At 42.4% G+C, this 15,509-nt stretch overlaps 1 protein-coding gene across 1 annotated transcript in view; it reads right to left on the reverse strand.

Annotated features, from left to right (window-relative positions):
* megf11 (multiple EGF-like-domains 11) overlaps nucleotides 1–15,509 on the reverse strand; it is a 346,912-nt gene that overhangs the window by 39,393 nt on the left and 292,010 nt on the right. The window contains exons 13-15 of the mRNA XM_052040236.1: nucleotides 14,400–14,563; nucleotides 13,490–13,592; nucleotides 263–409 (exon numbers count right to left, since the gene is read on the reverse strand). Of these exons, the coding sequence (XP_051896196.1) occupies nucleotides 263–409; nucleotides 13,490–13,592; nucleotides 14,400–14,563 (414 nt within the window). The remainder of the gene's footprint in view (nucleotides 1–262; nucleotides 410–13,489; nucleotides 13,593–14,399; nucleotides 14,564–15,509) is intronic.

The following is a 15,509-nucleotide window of genomic DNA, read 5'->3' on the forward strand; positions in this document are numbered from 1 at the left end:
CAAATTACTCAGGGTTTCTTTATAAAATACTGATCAGAAGATTATCAAACACTAAAAGAAATTCCAGAGCTCAGGTCCTGGAAACCACAAATGGATGAGTGATGAAAATCAGTGATGTGCCAGAGGCCAGAATTACCTCTTTGTAAGCAGGCATCTGTAAGATAGAATGATTTCCTTCCCTCTTGCCAAGGTAATAAATGGAGTGAAAGGAAAACAGACTGAAAACCCATAAAAATCTGACCAGGTTAGGCTTCATACTTACTCCTCTGGCACGTGGCTCCTCGATATCCAGGTGCACACTCACAAGTTCCATCCTCAGGTGAACAAGAGCCTCCATTTTCACAGTTACAGGAAATGGAGCAATTTGGACCCCAGCGTCCTTGCAGACATACGTTGTCACAGCGAATTCCTGGGGAAGCAAATGGAACAGTTTTGAACACAACATAGACATATCCCTAAAATCCTCTGACTCCACTGGAGTTTGAGGTGGCTGAGAGAAAGGTTAAAAGTACTTAGGTTCAGTGCTGGGACCTCCGATATAAATGATTTGGGTGAAAATATAGGTGGTCTGATTTGTAAGTTTGCAGATAACATGAAAATTGGTGGAGTTGTGAATAGGGAGGAAGGTTGTCAAAGATTATAGCAGGATATAGATCAGTTGGAAATTTGGGCACAGAAATGCAGATGAAGTTTAATCTGGACAAGTGTGAGGTGACGCATTTTGGGAGGTCAAATGCAAGAGGAAAGTATAAGTTAGTGGCAGGATTCTTAGGAGCATTGATGTACAGAGGGATCATGGGGTACGTCTATAGATAAGAGTGCAACACAAGTAGATAGGGTGGTAAAGAAGGTGTACAGCATACTTGGTTTCATCGGTCAGGGCACTGAGTATAAAAGTTGGCAAGTCACATTGCAGCTGTATAAAATTTTGATGAGGCTACATTTGAAGTATTGTGTGCAGCTCTGATCACCACACTCTAGGAAGGATATGGAGGCTTTGGAGAGGGTGCAAAAGAGATTCACCAGGATGTTGCTTGGATTAGACTGTATATAGAAATCTAATTCTCCTGAAAATAATTAATTATTAAAAAAATATATTCTATCCTTTACCCCTCCTGAAAAATGTTCATGTCAATGGTTCCTTGAGTGGGAGAATGAGTAGACATTCATTCCCACACTTTATCAATTCCTCTATTTAACAGATACTGAAAGCACACCTGATTCACCCCTTTTACTATCACCCTTAGGGAAGTATATAACACGTTGATTTCTTATGACAGCACAAACAGAAATGGGGTTTCGAGTTTGAAAAGTCTGAATGGGAATTTGTATCTTACCATGAAGTATTTCCAGGACTTGAATATCATGCATTGTTAATCAAAACCAATTATATTATCAAAGGTGCCCCTTCATCATTTTGGATTGCAAACTACCCAATCTACTGAAGCTTCCAAAGAAATAATGATCAATGAAGCATATCTTCACTTTTCACCAATTCCTCAACAGCCCACTCAAACTCCTACTTCCGGTCCTCTAGCCAGGAGACCAAAAATTCAGTTAATGACATTTCTCTGCATGAAGATACACCTTCTGCCATTAGTCCTAACCTTGGCTTTTAATAGTTTGTACCTATATCACTTGCCCTAGAGTCAGGAAATAATGTTCAGGATTAACCTTTTCAAAGTGACATAAACCTTATATACCTCTATAACATTTTCTGTCTTTTCCAAGATTTAGAGTTCAAGTTGCTAAAACAATTCCTCATCACTCACTTTTCTGACAGGTCTTGTGGGCCTTCTGTACATCATTTCCAAGACTTGAATGTTTCCCTTGTGCCTTGTTGACCAGAAATGATCACATTATTCAAGGTACATTGTGACCAGAGCTTACACAGCTCCAGCACAACGGACCAATAAAACATTCTGTTTGCTTTGTTTCTGCTGTACAATGACCAGATAGTATTGTTGCCTCTAATCTCTTTCTCAGCTATTTTGACAGCATTCACTTGGTGACTGGTTTTGTCTTTCACAATGTAACACCATGGACTTACTTATGATGAATGTCATCTACCGTAAATCCGCTCAAATATTGTTGGGAAAATATTGCATGGAACATTCTTACCATTCCATGGCACTTTATTCATTTAAGGAATGTTAGTGCCACCAGCAAGGCCAGCATTAATTGCTAATCCCTCACTGCTCTTGAGAAGGTAGTGTTGGACCACTGGAGTCTGTATGGTGAAAGTGCTCCCACAGTGTTGTTGAAAAAGGAGTTCCAGGATTTAGACCCTGAAATAATGAAGGAACAGTGATGCATTTCCAAGTTGGGAGTGTGTGCATTTGGAGGGGAACATTCAGTTCTTGGTGTTCCTTGATGCCTGGAGCCCTTGTCCTTATGGAAGAGACTGCAGTTCTGAGAGATGGTGTCAAAATAGTCTTGGCTAGTAAGTGCAAAAGATTTTGTAGATGGCACACATTACTGCCATGGTGCCCTGAATGAGGGAGGGAATGAATGTTTAGGGTGGCAGAACAAAGTACTAATCAAGTTGGTTGCTTTAACCTGGATGGTGTTAAGCATGTTGAATGTTGTTGGAGCTAACAAGCAACTGAAGATTATTCCATTATAGCTTCATGTGCCTTGTAGATGGTTGAAAGGTTTTGGAAAGTCAGGAACAGACATTCTCTGAAGGATACCCAGACTCTGACCTGCTCTTGTAGCAACAGTATTTAAATGGCTGGATCAATCAGGCGTCTAGTCAGTGGCAATCCTCAGGATGTTGATGGTGGGGGATGTGGCAATCATAATGACCATGAATACCAAGGGTAGGTTATTAGGCTATCCTCTGTTAGAGAGTGTGATGGCCTGAAGAATGAAGATTCACCTGCAACTGGTGGCAGTAATTCCTCTGACTACTCTGAAGTGTCATAAGACTCAGGAGCAGAATTAGGCCATTTGGCCCATCAAGTTTGCTCTGCCATTCATTCATAGCTGATTTATTTTTCCTTCTCATCAACCCCATTCTTCTGCCTTCTTCCTGTAACCTTTGGTGCCCTTGCTGATCAAGAACCTACCAACCTCCACTTTAAATATACTTGGCCTCCACAGCCTTCTGTGGCAATGAATTCACCATCCTCCGGCTAAAGAAATTCCTCCCCATCTCTGTTCTAAAGGGATATCCTTCTATTTTGAGGCTGTGCCCTCTGGTCCTAGAGTCTTCCACCACTGAAAACATCTTCTCCACATCCATTCAATCCAGGCCCTTCAATATTCCATAGGTTTCAATGAGATCCCCCCTCATTCTTCCAAACTCCAGTGAGTACAGGCCCAGTTGCCATCAAACGCACCTCATACATTAACCCTTTAACCCCGGGATCATTCTCGTAAACCTCCTCTGGGCCCTCTCCAACGCCAACACATCCTTCATTAGATATGGGGCCCAAAACTGCTCACAATACTCCAAATATGGTCTGACCAACATCTTATAAAACCTCAGCATTACATCTTTGCTTTTATATACATAAATGACCTGAATGAGTATGTTGATGGGTGGGTTAGTAAGTTTGCAGACGATACCAAGATTGGTGGAGTTGTGAATAGTGTAGAAGACTGGCGATGGATACAGCTTGATATAGATCAGTTGCAGATGTGGGCAGAGAAATGGCAGATGGAGTTTAACCCGGATAAATGTGAGGTGTTGCACCTTGGTGGGACTAATGTCAAGACGCAGTACACTCTTAAGGGCAAGACCCTTAACAGTGTTGAAGAGCAGAGAGGCCTTGGGGTGCAAATCCATGGCTTACTGAAAGTGCCTACACAGGTAGACAGGGTGGTTAAGAAGGCTTATGGAATGCTTGCTTTCATTAATCAAGGTATTGAGTTTAGGAGTCAAGAAGTTATGATGCATCTCTATAGAACTCTGGTTAGGCTGCATTTAGAATATTGCGTGCAGTTCTGGTCGCCTCACTATAGGAAGGATGTTGAGGCTCTAGAGAGGCTGCAGAGGAGGTTTACCAGGATGCTGCCTGGATTAGAGGGCATGTGCTATCAGGAGAGGCTGAACAACCCTGAGCTCTTTTCTCTGGAGCGGAGGAGGTGGAGGGGTGATCTGTCGGAAGTGTATAAAATTATGAGGGGCATAGATAGGGTGGACAAGCTATATCTTTTTCCCATTATTGATAGATCCAATACCAGAAGGCATGTATTTAAGGTGAGAGGGGGTAGGTTCAGAACAGACATGAGGGGTACATTTTTTACTCAGAGTGGTAAATGCCTGGAATGCGTTGCCTGATTTATGGGTGGTGGAGGCAAATTCATTGGGGGCTTTTAAGAGGGGCTTGGATGGGCACATGAATGAGAGGAAAATGGAGGGATAGGGGCATTCTGTAGGTAGGAGGGATTAGCTATGTCAGCACAACATTGTGGGCCAAAGGGCCTGTTCTGTGCTGTACTGTTCTATGTTCTATATTCTGGTCCTCTTTAAATGAATGTTAACATTGCAGTTGTCTTACTTACTACCGACTCAACCTGCAAGTTAACCTTCAGGGAATCCTGCACTAGGACTCCCAAGTTCCTTTGCACCTCCGATTTCTGAATTTGCTCTCCATTCAGAAAATAGTCTACACCGTTATTCCTTCTACCAAAGTGCATGACCATACACTTCCCTACGCTGTATTCCATTTGCCACTTCTCTGCCCATTCTCCCAACCTGTCCAAGTCCTTCTGAAGACTCCCTGCCCCTCCACCTATCTTTGTATCATTCCCAAACCTGGCCACAAAGCCATCAGCTCCATCATCCAGACCATTCACTGACTCTCCTTTGTCTATCCTGCCTGCTACTTCTTCAAAGAATTCCAACAGATTTGTCAGGCAAGATTTCCCTTAAGGAAACCATGCTGACTTCGGCCTATTTTATCATGGGCTTCCAAGTACTCCAAAACCTCATCCTTAATAATGGACTTTAACATCTTACCAACCAATGAAGCCAGGCTAATTGGCCTATAGTTTCCTGTCTTTTGTCAAAGTGGAGTGACAATTGCAATTTTTCAATCCTCTGGAACTACTCCTGAATCTAGTGATACTTGAAAGATCACTACTAACGCCTCCACAATCTATTCAGCTACCTCTATCAGAACCCTGGGATGTAATCCATCCAGTCCAGGTGACTTATCCATCTTCAGGCCTTTCAGCTTCCCAAGCACCTTCTCCTTAGAATAGCAACTACACTTACTTCTGCCCCATGACTCTCTCAAATTTCTGGCATGTTGCTGTTGTCTTCCACAGTGAAGACTGACGCAAAATATTCAGTTTGTCCGCCATTTCTTTGTTCCCCATTACTACTCCTCCAGCGTCATTTTCCAGGGGTCTTATGCCTCTCTTTTACTTTTTACATACCTGAAAAAACTTTTGGTATCCTCTTTTATATTATTGGCTAGCTTACATTCATATTTCATCTTTTCTCCCTTATTGCTTTTTTAGTTGCCTTCTGTTGGTTTTTAAAAGTTTCCCAATCCTCTAGCTTCCTGCTTATTTTTGCAATATTGTATGCCCTTTCTTTTGCTTTTGTGCTGTCTTTGACTTCCCTTGTTAGCCACAGTTGCCTCATCCCCCTTTGGAATGCTTCTTCTTCTTTGGGATGAAATGATCCTGCATCTTCCGAATTACTCTCAGAAACTCCTGCCATTGCTGCTCTACCGTCATCCCTGCTAGGGTCTCCTTCCAATCAACTCTGGCCAGCTCCTCTCTCATGCCTCTGCCGTTACCTTTACTCAACTGTAAGTTCAACACATCTGATTTTAGCTTCTTTCTCTCAAACTGCAGGGTGAATTCTACCATATTATGATTACTGCCTCCTAAGGGTTCCTTTACCTTAAGCTCCCCAATCAAATCTGGTTCATTGCACAACACCAAATCCAGAATTGCCTTTTAGCTAGTGGGCTCAACCACAAGATGCACTAAAAAGCCATCTCAAAGGCATTCTACAAATTCCTTCCCTTGGGATCCAGTACCAACCCGATTTTCCCAGTCTACCTGCACACTGAAGTCCCCCATGACCACCGTAACAATGGCTGTCTTACATGCCTTTTCTATTTCCTGTTGTAATTTGTACCCCATATCCTGGCCACTATTCGGAGGCCTGTACCTAACTCCCATCAGGGTCTCTTTACCCTTGCAGTTTCTTAACTCTACCCACAAGGATTCTGCATCTTCAGATCCTATGTTACTTCTTGCTTAGGATTTGATTTCATTTTTTAACAACAAAGCCACCCATCCTCTCTGCCCACCTGCCTGTCTTTTTAATAGGATGTATATCCTTGGATGTTTAGCTCCCAGCTGATGCCCACAATGTTGTGCCTGCCAATTTCTAACTGCGCTATAAGCTCATCTACCTTATTTTGTATACTGCGAGCATTCAAACATAACACCTTCAGTCCTATATTCACCACCCTTCTCAAATTTGTCTCCATGTTGCCTGAAGTTAAATTCTTATCCCTTTCTAAACTTTATGTCTTGTTTTTCATTCTGGAGACTTCAGTAACCTCTCCTGCACTCTCCTTCCCTTTTACTTTATCCGTACTTTTCCAAACTGTTGAACCCACCCCCCCCCCCCCCACTACTAAAAGAGAGTAAAAGAGAGGCAAGGGTGGACATTGGACCGCTGGAAAATGACGCTGGAGAGGTAGTAGTGGGGATCAAAGAAATGGCAGATGAACTGAATAAGTATTTTGCGTCAGTCTTCACTGTGGAAGACAACAGCAACATGCCAGAAATTCGAGAGGGTCAGTGGGCAGAAGTGAGTGTAGTCACTATTATTAAGGAGAAGGTGCTTGGGCAGCTGAAAGGTCTGAAGGTGGATAAGTCACCTGGACCAGATGGACTACACCCCAGGGTTCTGATAGAGGTAGCTGAAGAGATTGTGGAGGCGTTAGTAGTGATCTTTCAAGAATCATGAGATTCAGGAATGGTTCCGGAGGACTGGAAAATCGCAATGTCACTCCACTCTTTAAGAAGGGAGGGAGGCAAAAGACAGGAAATTATAGGCCAGTTAGCCTGAGTTCAGTCGTTGGTAAGATGTTAGAGTGCATTATTAAGGATGAGATTTCGGGGTACTGATAAAATAGGCCAAAGCCAGCATGGTTTCCTTAAGGGGAAATCTTGCCTGACAAATCTGTTGGAATTCTTTGAGGAACTAACAGGCAGGATAGACAGTCAGTGGATGTTGTTTACTTGGATTTTCAGAAGGCCTTTGACAAGGTGCTGCACATGAGACTGCTAAACAAGATAAGAGCCCATGGTATTACTGGAAAGGTACTAGCATGGATAGAAGATTGGCTGACTGGCAGAAGGCAAAGAGTGGGAATAAAGGGGGCCTTTTCTGGTTGGCTGCCGGTGACTAGTGGTATTCCACAGGGGTCGGTGTTGGATCCGCTACTTTTCACGTTGTATGTTAATGATCTGGATGACAGAATTGATGGCTTTGTGGCCAAGTTTGCAGATGATACGAAGATAGGTGGAGGGGCAGGTAGTGTTGAGGAAGCAGGGAGTCTGCAGAAGGACTTGCGACAGGTTGGGAGAATGGGCAAAGAAGTGGCAGATGGAATACAGCACAGGGAAGTGTATGGTCATGCACTTTGGTAGAAGGAATAAAGGTGTATACTATTTTCTAAATGGGGAGCGAATTCAGAAATTGGAGGTGCAAACAGACTTGAGAGTCCTAGTGCAGGATTCCCTAAAGTTTAATTTGCAGGTTGAGTCGGTAGTAAGGAAGGTAAATGCAATGTTAGCATTCATTTTGAGAGGACTAAAAATATAAAAGCAAGGATGTAATGCTGAGGCTTTATAAGGTGTTGGTCAGACCACATTTGGAGTATTGTGAGCAGTTTTGGGCCCCATATCTAAGAAGGATGTGCTGGTGTTGGAGAGGGTCCAGAGGAGGTTTACAAGAATGATCCTGGGAATAAAAGGGTTAATGCATGAGGAGCATTTGATGGCTCTTGGCCTGTAGTTGCTGGAGTTTAGAAGGATTGGAGGGGGGGTATCTCATTGAAACCTACCGAATATTGAGAGGCCTGGATAGAGTGGACTTGGAGAGGATGTTTCCATCAGTGGGAGAGTCTAGGACCGGAGGGCACAGCCTCAGAATAGAAGAACGTCCCTTTAGAACAGAGATGAAGAGGAATTTCTTTTGCCAGATGGTAGTGAATCTGTGGAATTCATTGGCACAGACGGCTGTGGAGGCCATGTCATTGGGTATATTTAAAGCAGAGGTTGGTAGGTTCTTGATTAGTAAGGGCATCAAAGGTTACGGGGAGAAGGCAGGAGAATGAGGTTGAGAGGGAAAAACAAATCAACCATGATCAAATGGCGGAGCAGACTCGATCGGCCGAATGACCTAACTCTGCTCCTATGTCTTATGGTCTTACTATTTAGTTTGAAGCTCTATTCACAGCCCTAGTTATGCGATTCGCCAGGACCATGGTCCCAGCGTGGTTCAGGTGGAGCCTGTCCCATCGGAACAGCTCCCTCCTTCCCCAATACTGGTGCCAATATCCCGCAAATTCAAACCCACTTCACCTACACCAATCTTTGAGCCATGCATTTAACTCTCTGATCTTATTGGCCCTGTGCCAATTTGCACATGGCTCAGATAGCAGTTCAGAGATTATTACCCTTTTGGTTCTGCTTTTTAATTTAGTCCCTAGCTGTTCAAATTCCCTCAGCAGAATCTCTTTCCTTGTTCTACCTATGTCTTTGGTACCCACGTGGACCACGACTACTGGATCTTTCCCCTCCCACTCCAAATTCTTCTTCAGGTCAGAAGAGACGTTCTGAACCCAGGCCCCAGTCATCTTAAATATAGTTGTGAAAATGCAGTCTGTTTGATATTATAAGTACAGGTAAATGCATTCCTCTCGAGCAAGTTTAAGGTATAGAATACAGCAGAAATCTTTGCAAAAACATTTACTGTTGCTGACAACAGTAATCCAAAGAACTCATATAACATGTGATATAAAGCATTTAAAGTTAGTCATTGAATATGTAGAGGAAAAAGCTGGCATTTTCTCTAACTAAGTTCTAGGAACCCTCTGTCCCATACCTTTGATGATTTTCTATATTTAACATTATGCCTTTTTTTTGAGGAATGCGGTTCTAAGTAGAGCAGATGGAAGGAGATTATAATATAAAGTTGTGAGGAGCAAGATTCATTTTCTTCAAGTCACATTAACAGAGCAAATGCTAAGGTGTTAGGTGATTTATTCTAATTCTGTACCATGAATCTGTAAATGCTGCTGATCTTGGATGCTATCCTCAGAATAAGAGGCTTTTATCACCAGCAGGCACAATGGAATAATGGGTCGTGCATTTACTTAAGGGCCTTGACATTTTCAACTCTAAAAGCAAACCATGCCCCTTCAACATTTGATGCTTTAATTTTAGTAAATTTTCTCCATGATTAAAGAAAAGCAATAATGTTTGTTCTCATGTTTTCCCATCATTTTAAAGGTTAGTTAGTATATTAATATACCACAATTTTCCTATGAGGATATTTTTATTTTCATTTTTGGAGGACATTGGATGGGACTAGAGGAAATCGTTACAGGCAGCCTTCAGAATCGGGTATCAGAATTGCAATTTCCAGCTTCATTCCATATTTTGCAGGACAGCATCTGGATTCGAACCGGGGATTCCCTCAAATATAATGGTTCAGATTTGAAAATTCACCATGAAAAGCATTAGCAGATAAATCAGCACCCTGACACATACTGTTAACATATTGATTAGAAGTTATTTACAGCTTGCTTCATGCCGACTTCTTTCTCCTTTCAGAAGTAAGTGACTGGTCTAATCAGCAAGAGGTTCTGTGAGTAGAACAAGATGCAGCTTTGAAAGTGAAAAAGAGCATTGTGGATACAGCTTTCTCACATGTCATTTCAGTTGATTTTGGCCTCCTCAGATGAAGGAATTCACCACCAAGAAATTAGACAAATTTTGCTTATGCTACTGAGCATTCACTGCTCAAACTCCAAACTCAAGACTGTCTCTACCACACCACAGAGCCATTTTACTTTCAGTAATTCTTGACCTCCCGTGTGTGTGACCCTCTGTTGTTATTCATTTAGATCTCCTCTTGGCCTTTCAGGCCTTCATCCCAACCCCCTTCTACAACAGCTGGAAATAATATAACCTCTAACAATTCCCCTGGTCATAAGGCAACAGCAGCTGGAAATACAATGCTGTTGTAAAAGGAACTTGCCACAGGAACAGTGCTGCACAGCCTGTTACATTACCATTCTTGTGGCATCCAATGAGACTTTTAATTTAATACAAATTAATAACAAATTAGGGGCTTTCTCCCACTTCTTTCCCTTTCTTTGGAAACTGCACCAAGACTTAGTTATTACATGCAACACAGTTAACTTTCATCTCATGCATTAAAAAAAGGAACCTATTATCACGAGGCAGTCTGTGAATGAGCTCTGGACTAACCACCCTATCTCCACCTTACAGTTCTTCTCTGGCTATGTCCTTTTAAAATTCAGAAGAAGGTGCATTTTGATTAAGGGTTTTTTTTAACATGCTGCATCATTAAATCAAAATTAATCAAACAGCTTAAATTTATTGAAATAAGAGAGTGAAGCCAATTTTACATGGGGCTTATACTACACTTAGTACTTATTAGAAAGAACATCAGTCAGAGCAATAGCAAGATCCAGCCTGAAGCATAAAAAGGAATTCCATATTCAAAAAGTCAGAAAAGGTCCGATGCCAGTTGTGGAAGTGCACCAGATCTTACTCTCTGTAGAAATATGCAAGTTTCTCATTTAAAATCAGTACAGCAAATATCATAAGTTTACCTGCAGAATGAAGCTGAAAACTATCTTTCAACCCTCAGATCATCTCTTCCCTTCTAATAACACAGTTTTACACAGTGCGACGTTCTGCAAGGACCCATGGGCAGATGGCAGTGCACCTGCCACAGCAGAGAACAGCAGCAGATATATCTGCACCTGGGATTCTCCACATGCTGAGCTCCTCAGGCCAGTCTCTCTAGTCACCCATACCCTCTTGCATACCTTCCATTTTTCCAGCACCAATAATGTAGTAAAAATCAAGGCACTGCACAGGAGTGTTATCAAACAAAAAAATTAATGGAGAGTTGTCAAAAATGCAAGTTTTGAGGGGAGGAGTGAAGGCAGAGAAGATAGTCCAGTCAATAGTGGAGCAATTAAATTAGAAGGTGAGTGAGAGGCTAGAAATAGAAAAGAACAGACATCTTAATACATTATAGAGTCATATAGTCATAGAACATGGAAACAGGCCCCTTGGCAAAATTCGTCCATGCCAACCAACCTACCTGAGCTAGTTTCATTTTGCTGTGTTTGGCACATGTCCCTCTAAACTCTTCCTATCCATGTACCTGTCAAAATGTCTTTTAAACACTGTAATTGTACCCACCTCTACCACTTCCTCTGGCAGCTCGTTCCACAAACCCACCACACTCTCTGTGAAAATGTTGCCTCTCAGGTCCCCTTTAAATCTTTCCCCTCTATTCTTAAATCTATGCTCTCTAGTTTTAGACCCCCCCCCCTGTCCTGGAAAAAGACTGTGAACATGTACCTTATCTATGTACCTCATGAATTTATATATCTCTATAAGGTCACCCCTCAGCCTCCTATGCTCCAGGGAAAAAAATTCTCAGCCTATCCAGTCTGTCCTTATCACTCAGGCCCTCCAGTCACGGCACCATCCTTGTGAATCTTTTCTGTAGCTTTTCCAGATTAATTACATACTTCCTACAGCTAGGTGACCAGAACTGCACACAGTACTCCGTGTGGTCTCACAGCTCTAACATGATGTCCCAACTTTTATACTCAAGTGCCCTGACCGATGAAGGCAGGCGCCAAACACCTTTTTCACCACCCTTCTACCTGTGTCACTACCTTCAGGAAACTATGTACCTGTATCCCTAGGTCTCTCTGTTTTACAACACTCCCTAGGGCTCTGCCATTTACTGTGTAAGTCCTATCCTGATTTATCTATCTGCCATTCCTTGGCCCACTTTCCCATTTGATCTTGATCCTGTTGTAATCTTAGACAACCTTTTCATTGTCCACTATACCACCAATTCTGGGGTTATCTGCAAACTTACTAACCATGCCAACCACACATTCTCATCCAAAATATTAATATAGATGAAAAACAGTAGACCCAGCAGTGATCTCTACAGCACACCATTCCAATCTGCAGAACAACCCTCCACCACCACCCTCTAACCCCTACCACCAAGCCATTATTGAGTCCAATTGGCTAGCTCAGAATCACCTTTACTCTGACCATATAAATATACATGTACACGCACACACACATAAGCTGCATCTTTTACCCCTCCCTATAAACCTAGGGTGGGCCTAAGAGCCTGTTCCCGTGCTGTACTATTCTATGTTCTACATTCTATCTAACCTCTGTAGACCATCACAATCTAGAACATTCTGTCAAATCTCTTCCCTATTATTCTTGCTTCAAGGAGGAAAAAAATACACCTTCTCCAGTCTATTCCTGGAACCATTCTAGTAACCTTCTTCACATCTTCTCTAGGGTCTTCACAATCTCTCCAAAGTGCAGTGACCATAATTTGGATGGAACACTCCATTTGTGGCCCAACCAGTCTCTTACAATGACTCAAGATAACTACCCTGCTTTTGTATTATTACTCTATTTAAAGATCTGGCTTCCATGTATTTTACTAAATCTATGTTTCTACTTGGAGCGGAATGTAAACTGGGGGTCACTGTTTAAAAATAAGGGGTTATCCATTTAATACAGATTTAAGGCTAATTTTTGCTTCAGATTGTCAAGTATTTGGAACTCTTTTCCTTAAAGGACAGTGGAAGCAGAGACATTGAATATTTTTAAAGCAGTGGTAGATGATTCCTGATAAGCAAGTGGTGAGAGGCAAGAAGGAAATCAGAGTTGAAGTTACAATTAGATCTACCGTGATCTTACTAAATGGCAGGCGAGGTTCGAGGGGCTGTGACCTTTTCCTGCTCTGATTTATATATTCACATGTATGCATATTTGTATATATCCTTGTTCCTAGAAGTTACCTTTCATTATGTGTTGAAGTTCTAAACTCAATAGGGTGAATCTGAGACAAGATTTCTTTACTAGCCCCACAGACCTGTAATAGGATCTGGTTGACTAATACCAAACTTCTGTTGTTGCTTCTAATCATAATGCAGACTATTGCTGTGGTAGACGATGTTTTACTGTTTCTTCGTTTCTCTGTTACCTTCTATGAAGCAGCCGTCAGGTGTCTACAGGTGTTTTTGACTAGTATTCTGAAACAAGACTTGAGTGGAAGTGCTGCCCCAAAATATTATACTGTAATAATTTGTTACAGAGCTGACTAAGTTTCTAGCAAAAATTGGCAAATAAATGCATGTCAATATCAGAATTGTACTCCAAAATGCCAACATTTGTTAATATTTACCAGTCCAGCCCGACACACAGCGGCAAAATCCAGTGACTGGATCACAACCATCTGCATGACAGCAGTCACAGTGTTCACCACAGTCCAAGCCGTACGTCCCATCCTACAGCCAAGATTAGAAAAAAGATGAAAAAACACTGTCCTTCAGCTCAGCATCCGTCAGTATTTTCTGCAACAATTTCCATTGATATAGCACCTAGAGACAGAGGACAGAGGGCTAGGGTGGTTCAGACTTGTGATCAAGGGAGGAGTGGGGATTGTCATTGCTGTGGGAGGTGATGAGGAACCAGAGCAATAGTCACTATAGTAGGTAAATATTTAACGTAAAGAGGGCCTTTATGAGTGCATGAGGTGGGTTCCCAGCTCTGGAGCCTGTGGCCTGGAACAACAAGGCAGGCTCTCTAACTAGTGATGGGGAGCTTCATAAGCATTGTAAAAACATGAGTGACTTGTGACACACAAAGATGGATCAACATCACAGAAGTCATGCCGTTGGATGTAACTGTGCATATCTGTGCTCTTACGGAAGGAAAATTGTGGACTTTGTGCAACTTATGGGATTTCCTGATTTTCCTTTATAATTGATTTTTTTTAATTGGAATTAACCAATGTTGTGCATAGAGATGTGGTGTTATGCTATCCAATTTCTAGGCCATCATATCAAATGTAAACTATAATTAACCATCAGAGCTAAATATTTCAACCAGTATAACTACTTTGGCTAGAAGTTATACAGAGTAGCAGTCGTGTCAGGTAATTTGTTGTACAGATATTAAAGGCCAACTGTTACAGGACACTGACGCACTCAAGGGGACTTTGGGTGGTTGTTTCACAAGCATGTTGTAGAATATGGACTTTCACCTGCAATGGACATCCTGAAAGTAACCCAGGAATTTAAAGCAGAACTTACTGGACATGGTTGGTTGCAATATTTGCCACGCCAGCCCGAGGAGCACGTACATGAACCATCCTCTGGATTACAAGCTGCTCCATTGGCACAGTGGCAGCTATTACTGCAGTGAAGTCCCCAGGTACCACCAGAACAAGGAATGGAGCAGTCCACTCCCTGCCATCCTACAAGACAAGCACGGTTATTCAAGGCAAGACAACCCCTAAACCTTCTACCCGTTACCAACACTAAATCCAATCCAACTCTAAATTCCTACCACAGAACGGACACTTCCAAAGATCCTATGCTAAGGCAAATGATGCATTCAAGTGCTCCATCCAGAACGTCTGAGCGTTAGTGAAGCCTTACCCTTTTGAGAGTCGCGTGAAGCAGAGAGCAGTCTCAGCTTTAATCAAGGCAGTTCAGGAGTGGCTCAGTTTGCAGGACAATGAAGAGGAACTTTGGAGAGTTTTGAGGAGAGCAAAAACTTTATGCACTCTGGATTTGAAAATTCAGAGACCCTTTCCATGTATCATGCTGATGGCTTATTTCTACTTCACAACAGTGCCTCCACTGCCACTCTGTCCTTTTGCCATTGAAACCATTATTCATACTTCTGGCACCCCTAGACTTGCACTTCCTTTGGAGAATGAAGAAAGAAAGGGCCAACTTTCTGCGAAACAAATCTCTGCTCCATGACTTCCCTGGGACTCAAGTGATGTCAGTGATCCCATCCCTGGAGTGTACACGTGCCCAGGGTTCCTGTTTTGGAGAAGCAGTAGGGTCATTCTCATGTTGCTTATGACAGTTGGGTACTCCAGTGGTGCTGAAGGAATCTTGTGCCAAGGGCTTGCCCCAGATGATGACTAACATGAAGTCTGTGGCTGGGCTGAAGCGTCCATACGGACTCCAGTCTTGTTCTGCATCCAGCAGACACCCAGAAAGAAAAGTACGTCTGTCCCTCACTGGCCTCCATCATGGTCTGGCATGGGAATTCAAATGTGCAGGAACATAAAATACTGCAAGAGTAGTGGACTCAGCCCAATACATCACAGTCACATCCCTCCCCACCATTCAAAGTATCTACATGAGACACTGCCTCAAGAAGGCAGCATCCATCATCAAAGATCC

The sequence above is a fragment of the Pristis pectinata genome, chromosome 28 (genome assembly GCF_009764475.1).
Source record: "Pristis pectinata isolate sPriPec2 chromosome 28, sPriPec2.1.pri, whole genome shotgun sequence".
NCBI classification, from domain to species: Eukaryota; Metazoa; Chordata; class Chondrichthyes; order Rhinopristiformes; family Pristidae; genus Pristis; species Pristis pectinata.